Source organism: Hyaena hyaena, unplaced genomic scaffold (genome assembly GCF_003009895.1).
Source record: "Hyaena hyaena isolate Hyena2069 unplaced genomic scaffold, ASM300989v1 scaffold_432, whole genome shotgun sequence".
Taxonomy (NCBI): Eukaryota; Metazoa; Chordata; class Mammalia; order Carnivora; family Hyaenidae; genus Hyaena; species Hyaena hyaena.
This window is the reverse complement of record NW_024081063.1, coordinates 440,359-458,056: the sequence shown is the minus strand read 5'-3', so window position 1 is coordinate 458,056 and position 17,698 is coordinate 440,359. Positions and strand designations below refer to the sequence as shown.

General features: G+C 37.7%; 1 protein-coding gene across 5 annotated transcripts in view; it reads right to left on the bottom strand.

Moving 5' to 3' along the window:
• The window catches only part of SLC41A2 (solute carrier family 41 member 2), a 127,760-nt gene that overhangs the window by 98,387 nt on the left and 11,675 nt on the right, over positions 1-17,698 (bottom strand). For all 5 annotated transcript variants that reach the window (XR_005531856.1, XM_039252905.1, XM_039252903.1 and 2 more), the window contains exon 2: positions 2,741-3,464. Coding sequence is in view for 4 of the 5 variants with exons in the window: in XM_039252905.1 (XP_039108836.1) it covers positions 2,741-3,295 (555 nt within the window). In the remaining variant the exon portion in view is untranslated. The remainder of the gene's footprint in view (positions 1-2,740; positions 3,465-17,698) is intronic.

Genomic DNA, 17,698 nt, shown 5'->3' with positions numbered 1-17,698 from the left:
AGAGAGAGAGAGACTGGGTGTGAGCAGGGGAGGGGCAGAGAGTGAGGAAGAAACATAATTTGAGGCAGGCTCCAGGCTCTGAGCTGTCACCACAGAGCCTAATGTGGGGCCTGAACTCACAAGCTGTGAGATCATGACATGAGCCGAAGTTGGACGCTCAACTAACTAAGCCACCCAAGCGCCCCGGTCCAGTTTCATTTTTTTGCACGTAGCCATTCAGTTTTCCCAATGCCATTTGTTGAAGAGACTAACTTTTTCCCATTGTATATTCTTGTGTCCTTTATCATAGATTAATTGACCATATAAGCATGGGTTTGTTTCTGGGCTCTCTATTCTGTTCCATTGATGTACATGTCTCTTTTTGTACCAGTACCATTCTGGTTTTCTTTCTTTCTTTCTTTCTAAGTAAACTCTATGACCAGTGTGGGGCTTGACGTCACAATCCCAAGATCAAGAGTCACATGCTCTACCAAATGAGCCAGCCAATTGCTCCATTTTGATTACTACAGCTTTGTAGTATGTCTTAAAATTTGAGATTGTGATGCCTACCAGCTTTGCTCTTCTTTTTCAAGATTTTTGGCTATTTAGAGTCTTTGTGTTTCCACAAAAATTTAAGTATTATTTGTTCTAGTTCTCTGAAAAATGCTGTTGTTATTTTGATAGGGATTGCATAAGATTTATAGGTTGTTTCAGGTAGTATGGACACTTTAACAATATTGGTTCTCCCAATTCATGAGCATGATCTATCTTTCCATTTGTTTGTGTCATCTTCAATTTCTTTCATCAGTGTTTTATAGTTTTCAGAGTACAGGTCTTTCACCTCCTTGGTTATCTAATAATAGGTATTTTCTTACTTTTGGTACAATTGTAATGGGATTATTTTTCTTAATTTCTCTTTCTGCTATTTCATTATTAATATATAGAAATGCAATAGGTTTCTGTATATGAACTTTGTATCCTGTGACTTTACTGAATTTCTTTATCAGTACTAGAAGTTTTGGTGGAGTCTTAAGGGTTTTCTATATATGGTATCATGTCATCTTCAAATAGTGAAAGTTTTACATTTCTTTTTCTTGTCTGATTCCTTAAAAATTTAATATACTTAACATAGTTTTTATATCCTTTATCCAACCGATGGTGGAAATTATGTTCTTATTCGTGTATGTGTTTACTATTTAGATGAAAATATTATCTGTTGAGGGGTGCCTGAGTGGCTCAGTCAGTTGATCGTTCGACTTCGGCTCAGGTCATGATCACACGTTCGTGGGTTCGAGCCCCACATGAGGCTCTGTGTTGACAGCTAGCTCAGAGCCTGAAGCTTGCTTCTGATTCTGTATCTCTCCTCTCTCTCTCTCTGACCCTCCCCTGCTCACGCTGTCTCTGTCTCTCTCTCAGAAATAAATAAAACATTAAAAAAATATATATATTATCTGTTGAAAAGCTTTTTAGTTTCACAAATGACCTGAAATTTCTTTTAGGGAGGAAGCAATGAAGGACAAAGGCATGTGACTCTTTCTCTGACTGATAAATGAAAACTGATAGTAAGAGAATGCCACATTTTAACAACTTATTACTTTAGAAATATAATGATAATAATAGGTAATTCTGTAACCACACTACATTAAGGACTCCTAAAAACAATAAGTAGCATATACATTTTTAAAATGACTCACATACATAAAAGTAATTCATATAAGAAATATTCACAGAAGAACTAAGAATGGTCAACAGACATATGAAAACATGCTAAACATTAATAATAATTAAAGACTTAATTTTTTAAAAGGCTGTTAATTAAAATATGAAAACATTTTCCGATATATCAGTTGCCAAAAATGAAAAGGATCAAAATATTTAACATGGATTGATACGGACGTAGAAAAATAAAAGTACTTATATATTGACAGGATTATATACTGGTACAAGTGTTTTGAAAGTCAATCAGACAGTTTCTAATAAATTTTAAACATTATACACCTACCCTAATCCCCAGCAATCCCATTTTAAAAACCTAACCTACGAAAATAGTGTAAATATATTTCTAAGCATAGTCATTATAACACCAGCATGGGAGAGTGAATAAGTAAACTTTGGTATGTACATACAATGGAATATCAAGCTCTCATTTTAAAATGCAGAGTATCTTTGTTACTAGTTTGGAAAAAAATCTAAGATGTATTATGAAGCAACGAAAATAACTTGCAGCTATATATGGCACTTCATTTTTATTTCTGAAAATGAAACTGTGCATATGTATTATGAAAGCATAAAAAACACTCGGCAGGTAAACACAACCAACTGTTAACAATGGCAGCCTCTGGAGGGGAAGGGAGGGAACCTCCGAGGAGGAAGAACAGGGAAGACTTTTTACCTTGTATTTAATACCCTGCATGGTTTTAATGCATTTTAACAAGTATATGTTTTTATCTAAAAAACAAAAAGAAGTATTTAAATATAACACTTATTGGGTTTTGCCTTTAATTGATTTATCCATTTTGGGGTTGCTTTATTACTGTAATACTTTACGAAGAGTTTATTTAAAGTCAAAATGAGACCATTCTCTTAGAACTTCTCAAGGAAAACAAACACACCTAGAAATAGCAGACTCCCTGTGCGAGCCAGCATGGGTTCCTTTCACTAAGGGATAAATTAAATCTAAAGTAAATGTTTGTGATGAGTAACCCACCTAAGGCACTTAAAACGACAAAGGCAGTGAAGGTAAACAAAGAGATAAACCCACCTGGACTATGTCCAAAACCATGCCAGCTGAAACTGTCCCAAAACCGGCTAGCAAAAATGGCACAAGTATCTGCAGTGCCATGACGCCACTGGACTCCTTGGGTGACTTCTGGTTTACTTCCACAACGGCATCTTCATCCCCATCGCTAGACACGTCTTCATTCTGTAACATGGCAGCTGTTTCTGCAGCGTCCCTTCCGTCACAGTAGTTGTAGCCGGCATAGTCATCGTACTTGGGGCTGCAGCCTGATGCTGTGTGCCCACTGTTGCCATGAAAAGACTGCTCTGAGAAACTGTGATACTCCATGTGCTGCTCAGATCGATTAGTAAAAGTCTGTGCTGCAGTGGATAATCCATCTTGCCAAATGCCATTTGCTTTTTTGTGCCTCTCTTCCTGGTTTTTCTGGTAAATTACTGGAACCATACTCAACAGTAAGTTTAAAAACTTATCAGACTGAATCGTATTTAAGCTTAAAGTCCAGTCTACGAAACCTCCTCCACTACTTGGACCACTACTTGTGTTACTGGTAATAGATCTTCCTTTACTATTAGTCATATTGTCATCGCAAAAGACCCTGTACTCCTTAGATCTCAAGCTTCATGAACCATAGCAGGTGAGTCAGAACCACACAAATGCTGGTTTCAATTAATGTGCTGACTTCATTTTGTAGAAAATAATGTTTCTACAAATAAAACATGTTTAGAAGTTCCACAGAGGGTTGGATCTGAAAAGAAGAAAACAAAATCATTTTTAAAAATCAGATTAACTATCTTGATACTTAAGATTCTCATAGAAAACACTTATGTTCTTAAACCAACCCTAAGGCATAGGGGCACTACACTCTATGAGCCTAGAGTATGAGCCTAACACATACCTGTTTGAGCATATAGTTACTTTGCACACAGAAATAAGGTATGGGGCTATTGTGCCCAACCTTTCTCAAAAGTGTTTTTCTTTGCATACTTAATGTAACTGATACCTATGTAAAGTCATCACATGTCCCTGAAGTCCAACAGTGGACAAATTTATTAAATAAAGTGATGGCTTCTGTCACTATCGGGAGGTCTCAGAATCAAATGGCTACAACTCTTTACGTATGTCAGTACATAATAAAAAGCAAAGTATATGGCATTATATTTTAAATGTATTAAAAACTAAGCCATGTTACTTTACTTACAACTTGAATAATATATATTTTATTAAAATTTTATTTTTATTACATGTGAGGAGACAATGATAATTCTGCCATAAAAACATTTGGTAAATATACTAAATAAGGTCCAGGGCATTTATTTATCACATAAAAAATTAGGTTAGAGTCATATTTGTAGCTATGACATATAAAAAATTCATTATAATTCACTTAGAAATATAATCCCTGTTATCTATAAAGTAACCAAAATGAAAAGGGATACTAAAAGCTTTACTTTGCAAGCCTACCAAAAGAAAGCTTGTAATGCACTTAAAACTGAATGTTCTTCTCAAAGTCTGCTCTCTGTAGACTGCCCAGAGTATGCCCCTGAGAGGCCGGCCAGTGAAAAAATTCTATCTAAATACTGAACTAGGAGACACAGACACATACTGTAGCTAGTTTGCGAGTGACGGGCACTAAGCTGCACGTTCCTACGCCACCTGCCAACATAGAGAGCATATTTGAACAGCTGCTACCATCGCCACAGAGGCTTTCAGAGAGATGTACTGCAGTGGGTCTGAAGGCCTCAGGTCAGGAACACTCAGGCCTGCCTGACACTTCCAAGAGCATCCGCAATCAAGAAATTGGCACTTATTTGGTAAGAGATAGATGACCCCACTGCCCACGCACCGAGTGAGGCTAAGAATGATTGTTGCCAGCACTGCTGCTTTTAATGAAAACTGTTATATCCTTCAATATTTGTTTTCAATTCCTTAGAATATCTATCTCCTCTCCTTGGATAGGAAGATCAACAGCAAAGAATGGCAAACAGAAAAAGAGAAGGAGCTATGTAGGGGACAAGCAAGAGCCTGTCTCATCTGTTCTTCATTCACTTTTCTTCCTTCCCCGTTGTGAGTGTGGAGGGCTCTTGGGATTCCTACTGAGGAAAATTTTCAAATAGAGTCTAGGACTCCAGACCTACTGACTCAGAAAATCTATGTTTTGAGGCCTGTATATCTTTCTTTTTAAGCTCCCAAAGGGATTACAGTGTGGACTCCATGTGGACTTGTTCTGAGAATCCAATGAGTAGATTTAGTACTAGCTGCCATCTTCTTTTTCCACTCGCAGGTTCATCAGCATAGACAAAGGCAATGTTTTTAAAAAAATGAGATGAATGGAACCAATGTCCAGAGTAAAGCAGAGGAGAAACCAAGTAGTCCCAGAAAGAGAAAGACAGCCAGAACAGCTGCCTGAGAACCCTCCCTGTCAAGATGCTGAGCTATATACTTCTGGAACTTACGAGATCCCAGCAGCCTTATATATGAGTAGACTGAGTGAGTTTCTGTTCCTTCAACCTAATTGCCCCCTTCTATTTTTTAAATATGTATTTATTTATTTTGAGAAAGAGAGAGAGAGAGAGAGAGAGAGAGAGAGAATCCCAAGCAGGCTCCATGCTGTCAGCACAGAGTCCAATGCAGGGCCCATCTCACAAACCATGAGACCAGGACCTGAGCCGAAATCAAGAGTTGGATGCTTAAGTGACTGAGCCACCCAGGTGTCCTTGCCACGTTTTAAAGAGTGAGCATTTCACTGCTTCAAAGAGATCTTCAAGTAAATAAAATACAAAACAAACCTCAAAGGGACTGAGCCTTAAGAAAAATCTATTCTACTGAAGGGCCTATGATGTATATAGGCAGTTTCTTCTTTCTTTTGAAGTAAAATTATCAGGTTGATCAAAACAGAAATGCAGAGAAATGTAAATAAACCAGAAAGAAGGATGACAGCATGCACCATCCAGCCACCCTAAAGTTCAGAAAACTCAAAATGTTTCCTCAGGAAACTTGACCAATTATCACTAGATAGAAAAATAAAGGGGAGGGAAGGGAGTGGAAAAAGAGAAATTTCTCAATACATCTCTATTAGAATATTTACAGGGCATGGCTAAGCACATAGTCAACACAGCATTGGCCAAGAGTGATCCAGATGCAAGGACTTGACCAGCTCATACTTTTGTTCCTAGTAGTCTTACTTCTGCATAAGGTATTCAGAAACTGAGATGGAGAGATGGATACTCATCAGGGCCTCTGTTGACAGAGATCATAGAATAGGGCTGAAATCCAGCCCAAGGATCCGTTCACAAGGCTAATTTTTCCAGGAGGCCCTCTACAAACTTCAGGGGCACCTGGTTGGCTCAGTCAGTAGAGCATGAGACTCTTAATCTTGGGTCGTGAGTTCAAGCCCCACATTGGATATAGAGATCACTTTAGAAAATAAAAATGTATAGGGCACCTGGGTGGCTCAATCGGTTAAGCATCCGACTTTAGCTCAGGTCATGATCTTGTGGTTCACAAGTTCGAGCTTCGTGTGATGACAGCTCAGAGTCTGAAGCCTGCTTTGGATTCTGTGTCTCCCTCTCTCTCTGCCCCTCCCCCGTTCTCACTCTCAAAAATAAACATTAAAAGAAATAATATAATAAAATAAAATGAAATAAAAATTTATACAAATATCCATTTCCTACATGAAACCATTCTTCCTCTATTCCATGCAGTCCTGGTAGGTTTATCAGTCAACAGTATCCTTTCCTCCAGATCATATGACAATTGGTGTTAGCACAACCTAATTCCTCTCCTGGAATTTCATGTACAAGTAAAACCTTGGGTTGAAAGTAACTTGTTCTGCAAGTGTTCCACAAGACGAGTAAACATGCCTAACAAATTTTAACTTAATAAACGAATGATGTCTTGCAATACAAGTAATATGAGGCGCCAAACACCACATGATCACAACTGAGCCAATGGTTCTGAAATTCACTTTGATATACCAGTGCTTTGAATTACAAGCATGTTCCTGGAACAAATTATGCTTGTAAACCAAGGTTTGACATTATTTGTTTTCTTGCTATTTCCTAAGTGCCTATTGGATGCTGAGGTTAACAAAATAGGCACCATTCTTGCGTTTAATAGATTTCATCTTGTGGTGGAGAGGAAAAACAAGCTGGTAAGCAAACAAATGAGATAACTTATGAAAAAGGGTATAAAAGAAAGAATTGATTTAATGAAGAGTGAATAAGTTACAGGACTACCTTAACGTGGAAGGCCTCTGGGAGTGTTTCCTCACTTCCTTTCGGAACGACATAATTCTGAAGCTGTCACTTTACCTTCCACCATTACTACCACTTGAAGGAAAGCCCACCTACATTAGAAGAGGATCCACAGAAAGAGAGAATCAAAGTCAGGAGAGATGAAAGGGTCCTGGGAACATAATTAGAACCTCTATTTCATTTATTTAAAGCTCGTTCCAGCATTGTTCCCAATAACTCTTCATTGCATAAGCTAGTCTGAGTGGTGTTTCTGTCCTAACAGCTTTTTCTTTCTTTAAGAATGCAATTTGGGGGACGCCTGGGTGGCTTAGTCGGTTAAGCGTCCGACTTTCGCTTAGGTCATGATCTCGCGGTTTGTGGGTTCAAGCCCCGCGTCGGGCTCTGTGCTGACTGCCAGCTCAGAGCTTGGAGCCTGTTTCAGTCTGTGACTCCCTCTCTCTCTGACCCTCCTCTGCTCACACTGTCTCTCTCTCTCCTAGAAATAAATAAAAACATTAAAAAAATTAAAAAAAAAAAAAAGAATGCAATTTGGAAATATGGGGGACGCCTGGGTGGCTTAGTCGGTTAAGCGTCCGACTTTCGCTTAGGTCATGATCTCGCGGTTCGTGGGTTCGAGCCCCGCGTCAGGCTCTGTGCTGACTGCCAGCTCAGAGCCTGGAGCCTGTTTCAGTCTGTGACTCCCTCTCTCTCTGACCCTCCCCTGCTCACGCTGTCTCTCTCTCTCTCTCCTAGAAATTAAAAAACAAAACAAAACAAACAACAACAAAAAAAGAATGCAATTTGGAAATAATAGGGATTACCTTGTTACAGGTGAATGCCATGGGCCACATATCACTATTTTGCCCTGAGGAATATGTGTTTATTTTATTTTATCTTTCATTTTATCATGTTAGTGACTGATCATCAGTAAGTCTAATGCTTGCTTACTGAAAAGTTCCATTACCTCCCTTAAAGACTCCTTAAACTTTTTTCCTTTAAAGAAAGCACCTAGGGGCACCTGAGTGGCTTGGGTGGCTGAGCAATGGACTCTTAATTTCAGCTCAGGTCATAATCTCAAGGTTCATGGGTGAAGCCTCGCATCAGGCTCCGTTCTGACCACACAGAGCTTGCTTGGGATTCTCTCTCTCTCTCTCTCTCTCTCAAAATAAATAAATAAACATAAAAGAAAATAAAGAACTCATGAATAATGAATTACAATCAAAATACTTTGTGGTGGATTTAAAATGAGTGACGTATATATATGCCACCAAATAAAAATTGATTATTCCATACTGTTTGCCCATGAATGAGTAAAAATGAGTAAAAATTTTAAAAATAAATAAATGTAATTGGGCAAAGTTTCCCATAGCTTTGAAGTGCTTAAGTTAAAGAATGCCAGTAGAGATATTTACGGGTCACTCTTCAACTATTTAGTAGATTATATTAATCTTGTACCAACCTAGATGAGAAGAAACAGTGTCTTTAGAACTTCAGTAGAGTGGCCTAGGTTTAAATTCTGAATTCTTGCTGTCAGTTATGAAGCAACAAACTCTAAGAAAAAATAACCCACTATTTTATTCACTACTGGCCAATATTTCCACAAAACAGAAATTTCAAATTTAAGAAATATCAGCAGTAGAGTATAAGTAGGATGATTAAAATTGAGGCTTGGGACTCTTTTCTTCTCCAAAATTATTAGATGAAAAAAAATTATTTATCTACACTACTCATCTAATGCCAGTGAAAGTATCAGGCATACTTCAAAAACCCTAGATTGAGTGGCTGTATCAAATACTGTTATTCAGCAGTTTTGTTCCAAAGACTCCAGGTGCTAAGCACAATCAACACAGGGGCAATTCTACTTTAGTGCCTTAGACCCTTGTTATTCCAAGTATGGTTTAGGGTCTAGCAGCACTGACATCACTTGGGAGCTTGTTAGAAATACAGGATCTCTACTCCCATCCCTACCCCAACCTGTGAATGAAAACCTGCACTTCTAATAGCATTCCCAAGTGAGCTGTCTACACATGAAAGTTTGAGAAGAGTCTCCCTGTACGTTCAAGAAAGAATCTGATTTACACTCATTACACTAAAAATTAGATGTTGTCAAACTTTCAAATGTGAATGAAGATGTGAGCACTGGTAATACATAAAACACTACTAGCACAACTATATACAGTAGACTGCCTTGGAAAATAATTGTTATCTACTAAAATTAAAGATTCTATGCCCCACATTCCAGCAAATTCCACCCTTTGTTCATATCCTGAAGAAACTCATGCACTGTACACTAGAAGACACATAATATCCTTAGAAGCATTTTCATACTAGGAAAGAATTGGAATTAACTCAAAACATAAATTGAGGGATATTCATACAATGGAATGTATGAAGAAGGGTACAATAAACACAAATTTCAAGAGAATGGTTATATTTGAGGAAGTAGTATAAAAGCACACAGAGGGCTTCAAAGGTATTGGTTATATTTTTTTGGCTTGATAGTGGATATCTAAGTGTTTATTATTATTCGTTATTCATACACACTACATGAGTGCTTCAGTATGAATGACATTGTAGATTTTATTTTACTCCCATTATTGCTGCCCTGCTATAGAACAATTATCTCCACCTGTTGCCATGTTACTTGAAGGGACTATGAGAAAATTCTACTTCCTCATCTCCACTGATAGCAGATTTGGTCATGTGACTTGAACTGGCCAATGGAATAAGAGCAGCAGCAACACCTACAAGCAGCAACAGTTCAGCCACGTCTCCTTTTCCATCTGTCATGAGAATGGCATGTCCTAGGTTACTACTGCTTCTTCAGCCTGGGTCCTGGGGCAAAGACACATGCAGAGCCCCGACGACTGCAGCCAATCCACAGTAACCCACAGGCAACATGTAAAACGAGACACAAATAAAGCATTGTGGTTGAAAGCCACAGTTTGAAATCATTACCACAGCATGATCTAACAAAAGCTACCTAAAAGTATACATTTAGAAAAGAACCCTGACCCACAGATTCCTGTTTTAGTTGAGTCTCTGATATACTGAGCACTTAAGGGTTCCGTGTATGGTTACAGAGTTTTATAACAGTGGTTTGTAAATATTTAGATCTCATTAACCAGTCAAACTTCTCCCCAAATTTTGCCAAGTCAAAAACAATCTTTCCCACTTCATGGCTATTAGAATTGCCATCATCAAAAAGACAAAAGATAACAAATGCTGACTAGGATGTGAAGAAAAGGGAACTTTTGTGCACTGCTGGTGGGACTGTAAATTGCTAAAGCCATTTTATAAAAAAAAAAGGAGGATACTCAAAGAATTAAAAATAGAACTACCAGATGGTCTAGCAATTCCACTTCTGGGAACATATCCAAAGGAATGATCTTTGGATCATTGAAAAGATATGTGTACCCTCATGTTCAGAGCAGCATTATTTACAATAGGCAAAACATGAAACCATCTAAGAGTCCACTGACAGGTTAATGGATAAAGAAGTGGTGGTTTGTGTGTGTGTGTGTATGTGTGTATATACACACAGTGGAATATTATTCAGCCATAAAAAAAAAATAAGGAACTCCTGCCATTTGTAACAACACGGATAAACCGTGAAGGCACTATGAAAGTGAAATAAGGCAAAAAGAGAAACACAAGTACTATATGATCTCATTTATATGTCAAACGGTAACAAAGAGGAAGAAAGAAAGGAGAGAGAGAGAGAGAGAGAGAAAGAAAGAAAGAAGAATTAAGAAAAGAAAAGGACTCAAATTCATAAAAAAAGATCAGATTTGGGATAACCAGAGATGGGGTCAGAGGAAGAGAAGGGCGAATTGGAACAAAAGGGTTAAAGAGTACAAACGTCCTGTTATAAGATACACAAGTCCTAGGGATATAATATGCAACATGATGATGATAGTTACCACTGCTGTATGACATATAAAAGTTGTTAAGAAAATAAATCTTAACAATTCTCTCCACAGGAGGAAACAGTACATTTCTTGTATTCTATCTATATGACATGATGGATGTTAACTTATTGTAATAATTACTTCACAATATACATAAGTCAAGACTTTATGCTATAAATCTGAAACTCACAGTGATGTATGGCAATCATACCTCAATAAAACTGGAATAAATATATATATAATTTTTTTCCTAAAAAATAAGTGTACATATAATCCCTATCAAAATAACACCAGCATTCTTCACAGAGCTAGAACAAACAATCCTAAAATTTGTACGGAACCAGGAAGGACCCTGAATAGCTGAAACAATCTTGAAAGAAAACCAAAGCTGGAGGCATCACAATCCCAGACTTCAAAGATGTATTACAAAGCTGTAGTCATCAAGACAATATGGTACTGGCGCAAAAACAGACACTCAGATCAATGGAATAGAATAGAGAATCCAGAAATGGACCCACAAATGTATGGCCAACTAATCTTTGACAAAGCAGGAAAGAATATCCAATGGAATAAAGACAGTCTCTTCAGCAAATGGTGCTGGGAAAACTGGACAGCCACATGCGGAAAAATGAACCTGGACCACTTTCTTTTTTTTTATGTTTTTATTTATTTCTGAGAGAGACAGCATGAGCAGGGGAGGGTCAGAGAGAGAGAGAGAGAGAGAGAGAGAGAGAGAATCTAAAGCAGGCTCCATGCTCTGAGCTGTCAGCACAGAGCCCGACGCAGGGCTTGAACCCACGAACCATGAGATCATGACCTGAGCTGAAGTCAGACGCTTAACCGACTGAGCCACCCAGGCGCCCCTGGACCACTTTCTTACACCAAAAATAAACTCAAGATGGATGAAAGATCTAAACGTAAGACAGGAAGACATCAAAATCTTAGAGGAGACAGCCGGCAAAAACCTCTTTGACCTCGGCCAATGGAACTTCTTACTCAACACATCTCTGAAGACAAGGGAAACAAAAGCAAAAATGAGCTATTGGGACTTCATCAAAATAAAAAAGCTTCTGCACAGTGAAGGAGACAATCAGCAAAACTAAAAGATAACCAACAGAATGGGAGAAGATATTTGCAAAAGACTATAAAGGGTTAGTATCCAAAATCTATAAAGGACTTAACAAACTCAACACTCAAAACACAAATAACCTAGTGGAAATAAATGGGCAAAAGATATGAATAGACACTTCTCCAAAGAAGACATCCAGATGGCTGACAAACAACATGAAAAAATGTTCAACATCACTCATCATCAGGGAAATACAAATCAAAACCACAATGAGATAGCACCTCACACCTGTCACAAAGGCTAACATTAACAACTCAGGCAACAACAGATGTTGGCGAGGACGCAGAGAAAGAGGATCTCTTTTGCACTGCTCGTGGGAATGCAAACTGGTGCGGCCACTCTAGAACACAGTATGGTGGTTCCTAAAAAATTAAAAATAGAACTACTCTATGACCCAATTGTACTACTAGGTATTTATTTATCCAAGGGATACAGGTGTGCTGTTTCAAAGGGGCACATGCACCCCAATGTTTATAGCAGCACTATCGACAATAGCCAAAGTATGGAAACAGCCCAAATGTCCATCAACAGATGAATGGATAAAGAAGACGTGGTATATAGATATACAATAGAGTATTACTCGGCAATCAAAAACGAAATCGTGCCATTTGAAACTATGTGGATGAAACTGGAAGGTACTACGCTAAGCAAAATTAGTCAGAGAAAGACAAATATCATATGACTTCACTCATATGAGGAATTTGAGATACAAAACAAATGAGCATAAGGGAAGGGAAGGAAAAATAATATAAAAACAGGGAGGGGGACAAAACATAAAAGACTCTTAAATATGGAGAACAAACAGAGGGTTGCTGGAGGGGTTGTGAAGAGGAGATGGACTAAATGGATAATGGGCATTAAGGAATCTACTCCTGAAATCATTGTTGCACTATATGTTAACGAACTTGGATGTAAATTTAAAAATTAATTAATTAATTTTAAAAAATAAGTGTACATTTTAACACCAAGAATGTAGAAGGGAGGGGTGCCTGACTGGGCTCAGTTGGAAGAACTTGATCTTGTGAGTTCGAGCCCCAGACTGGGTGTAGAGATTACTTAAAATGAATGAATAAATAAATAATTTAATAAAATCATACAGGGCACCTGGGTGGCTCAGTTGGTTGAACATCCCACATCAGTTCTGGTCATAATTTCACAGTTCATGAGTTTGAGCCCCACATCAGGCTTCCTGCTGTCAGCACAAAGTCCGATTCATATCCTCTGTCCCCCTCTCTCAGCCCCTCCCTTGCTCGCACTCTCTCTCTCAAAAATAAATAAATATCTTTAAAAAATAAATAAAGTAATTTTTTAAAAAAGAATGTAGAAGAGACAAAATCTTAGACTAAAAGACAGCCTTTCTATTAAACACATTTAGATTAGTGAAGAACTTACTCCATGTTCCCTATAAAAGTTTTGCCATGGGACATGGTCTACAGAGTCATGTCAGGGAACCACTGACTTAAAGAAACATAAACTAATACCAGATACTCTTTATGAATTCAACTTTGGTTGCAAAAATGAGAAACACTAATATTCAAATTGCTTGTTTTTAAATTTTTTTAATGTTTTTATTTATTTCTGAGAGAGAGAGAGAGACAGCACGAGCTGGGGAGTGCCAGAGAGAGAGGGAGACACAGAATCTGAGGACAGCCTCCAGGCTCTGAGCTGTCAGCACAGAGCCCGACGCGGCACTCGAACCCACAAACTGTGAGACCATGACCTGAGCCGAAGTCGGACACCCAACCGACTGAGCCAACCAGGTGCCCCTCAAATTGCTTGTTTTTAGAAGTTAGGAAACGCAGCATGTTGTATGCATGTTGATTTACTATATCATTATCTTGGAGAGAATCTGCTTCTTGTGCTGGAGGAGGCATTCTGTTTGATTGCAAAGGTTAAATAATACACTTGAAAAATCAAACAGAGCTAACAGGCCTGTCCAGCCTAATTACTAAAAAAGGTATTAAATGAGAGCTTAATACTTTGTTATTTCCCACAACAAAAATGTTTTGAGTTAATCTGTTACCAGCATTCTCACATTTAGCCAAAAATCTCAAAACTTGTCCATCAGGTGGGTATATTTCTATAAACACATTTGTATAAATTGTGTGCATTGTGCCCCTTTGTTTTCTCTTTGAGTACGTTTCCTGTGTTAGTTAGTTATTCAAACATAGGTAGTTACCAAAGAGGATGTATTATGTTGTCAGTTTTCAGAGACGGTAGGGCAGACCTCAGCTGACTTACAAAATTGTTTCCTAGTTTCATAAAAATTTTTGGTTCATTCTTTTGAACAATAGTAAGTATTTAATTGTTTAATCATATAATCAGTTCATAAAGAAAGATCATGTCTAGTTAATCTGCTCTTTTGCAGCACCTAGGCAACAGGTTGACTTTAAGTATTTTCATTTTAAGATCTAACCCTGTGTAAACTTAAATTCTCACCTATTTCTCTCAGTGATCAACTCCTTCTGCTTAAGCAAAAATTATGTTTCAAAGCCTTTTAGATATCAGTTTCATTACCTGAACACCTCGGCATCCCCATTTCTTATCCCTTTTCCTGAAGAATTTCCCATCAAATCACCTTTCTCAGCACACACGCCAAATAGCTCTTCAACAATCATCCCTCTGGTTTCCTCGTGTTCACCCTGACACCACTCTGCCATTTTGCTGTGACCTAATGCCAACTCCTCCTTCCTTGAATGCTTATCAGCACCTAGAAGGACACCTTAGTCCCATCTGTGGGGATCATAGACCTTGACTACTGATTCGTAATGAAGAAGTCTCTTCTCATTTGAGCTAGCCCTACGGCTATTACTGAAATCATTTCTCATTTTTGGCTCTTGATTTCATTATCCTCATACACTGAGCTCCCTACATTGCGTATTTTGGTTTCCTGATGTTTCACAATGACTCATTGCCTTCTACTAGATTACCTAAACCAGGTAAATTATTCTCTCTCCTCTAAGCTTCTTTATTCAATCCAATTTCCTTATTTAGCTTTCCCACTTCTACACTTCCTGACAAATTGTTCTTAACACCCAGGAACTTTCATCTCATTCAAAAGGTGATAATAAAAGTATACCACCTCAAAGAAATTTCCCCGGGGCACCTGGGTGGCTCAGCTGGTTAAGTGACCAACTCTTGATTTTGGCTGAGGTTATTGCTTCTCAGAGAATTGCTTCACTGAGATCAAGTGTTGATTTGGGCTCAGGTCATGATCTCATAGTTTGAGAGTTCAAGCTCCCATGCAGGGCTCTGTACTGACAGCATGAAGCCTGCTTGAGATTCTGTCTCTCCCTCTCTCTCTGCCCCTTCCCCACACTGTGCTCTCAAAATAAATAAACAATTTTTTAAAATCTATCCAAAGTAATGTAAGATTAAGGGTACAAAGAGGAAAGAACAGTCCAAATTAATTACCAACAATACAGTTAGCAATTAAAGAGAGAATTTTTTTTAGTTTTCTTTAAGTTTTTATTTTATTCTTTGAGAGAGTATGCACGTGAGCAGGGAGGGGAGTGGCGAATAGCAAAAGAGAGGGAGAGAGAGAATCCCAAGCAGGACTCAATCCCACAAACCTTGAGATCATGACCTGAACCGAAATCAAGAGTGGGACGCTTAACTGACTGAGCCACCTAGGCACCCTGAGAATTTTTTTTAAATGAAAGGTATCCATTTGGTTTCCCAATGCCAGCTCCCACATGGCAGAGATGATGTACTGTGTTTCCTATGATATTTTAATATGTCACTTGGTCCTCAAAAGTAAAAATCATTTTGTAATATAAAAGAAATCTCCAGAATTCCAAATGCACCATCATTGCTTGGCAAAGGTATATAATTCATGGTCTCCAGTTAAGAATGCAGAACTGGAGAAAAAAAAGAAGCATATAAATGTCTTCTGCTCATGTCCTGTGGCCAAACAAGGAAAAGGAATCATCCAACAGTAACAATTCTAAAGAATGAAGGTGAGTCCACTCATTAACTGTCCCATAGACTTTATAAGGGGTAAGTCTCAAATTGGTCCAAACAACAGATGAGTTGTAGTAATTTACATATCTCATAATTTTTTATCATTGTTCAGCTCATTTAAAAATAGTTGGAGGGGCACTTGGGTGGCTTAGTTGGTTAGGCATTGTACTTTTGATTTCAGTTCAGGTCATGATCTCACGATTTTGAGATCAAGCCCCACATCAGGCTCTGCCAGGTGGCATGGAGCCTGCTTACGATTCTTTCTCTCCCTCTGTCTGTGCCTCACTCTTTTTCTCTCTCTCTCAAAAAAACTTAAGAATGGTTTATTTAGAAGAAGGATATGTCAAAAACAAGCTAATGAATCAGCTAAAACATATCCCAGAGTTAAGCCATCTCTACTTATCAAGAAAATGTTGACTGAATAAATATGTGTGTCCAAAGAACTATGTGGTATTGCATAAACAAAGTACAGTTTATTCTACCAAGTGCCATCAGTTAGATTATATCTAGTCCCTAGCAAACCAACCAACTGAAAAATGAGGGAAAAATTCAGTCATTTAACTAGATATTCTGATTAAATTCAGAGCAATACACAAATAGTTTTTATAATACAGGAAGCCAACTATTACCAGAAATATCCGTTAGTGCTACTGTTTGAAAAAAAAACTTGAGAAACAGTTTGATAGCAAACAAGTTCAATCAGAAAACTCTGTTTTGAAGCTGAGAAAGTACTTTTCAGCAACAAAACAGAGTCTATTTCTCCTACCTTCAACATTTCTTACATGGATCTTATTTAAAAACTACCACTTAACGATTCTCTCCTTCAATCGACAAGCTACTGATGTTCATTAATTTCCTGCAAACTACTGCTGAGGACATCACCTTCTCATCAATCATTCATGTATAAAGTCATATGAAACTTCAGAAATAATCGCTACAGACACCATTGCTACTGAAAACTGGTATTTTTGTTTTCTTTAATAAACATTGAGTCCCCCCCCTTTTTTTTTTACTTCACCACCGAGGAAACTTATAGCTATATCTAAAATTCAAATCTATGATCAATGTATTTGTCTTAATGTTATACTCCTAATTTTACTTTCTCTAGTACTAGTCTTGTAATTCTTTTTTTTTTTTTTTTTAGGTCTTGTCATTATTTTATTTTTATTTTATTTTATTTATTTTTTACAAATAGTTTATTGCCAAGTTGGTTTCCATATAACATAATTAATTCTTTTTAAAAAAAAAACAACATTTCTTGTAGGTGCTGTTTTTTATAAACTGACTCAACAGTTTATAAAACATAGTGTACATAAGAATAAAACCTATATAATACATTTCCTTACCAGTGTTCTCTGGCACTTGTAAATCTAAAATACCTATATTTAGAAAGTAAGTAATGACTTCATCAGCATTTCAAATGAATAAACATTATTCAGAACTCATACAAAAGTATACTTTCATACTTCCCCCCATAACGCATCCTTATATTCTTAGAGAGAATTCAACTTTTAAAAAGTTGAACTTTTAAACCCACTTCTAGACCACCACAAAACTCTCTGTATAATTAAACTAAAATTAAAAATGAATGCTTCCAGGGGCGCCTGGGTGGCTCAGTCGGTTAAGCGTCCAACTTTGGCTCAGGTCATGATCTCATAGTTCGTGGGTTCGAGCCCCATGTTGGGCTCTGTGCTGACAGCTAGCTCAGAGCCTGGAGCCTGCTTCAGATTCTGTGTCTCCCTCT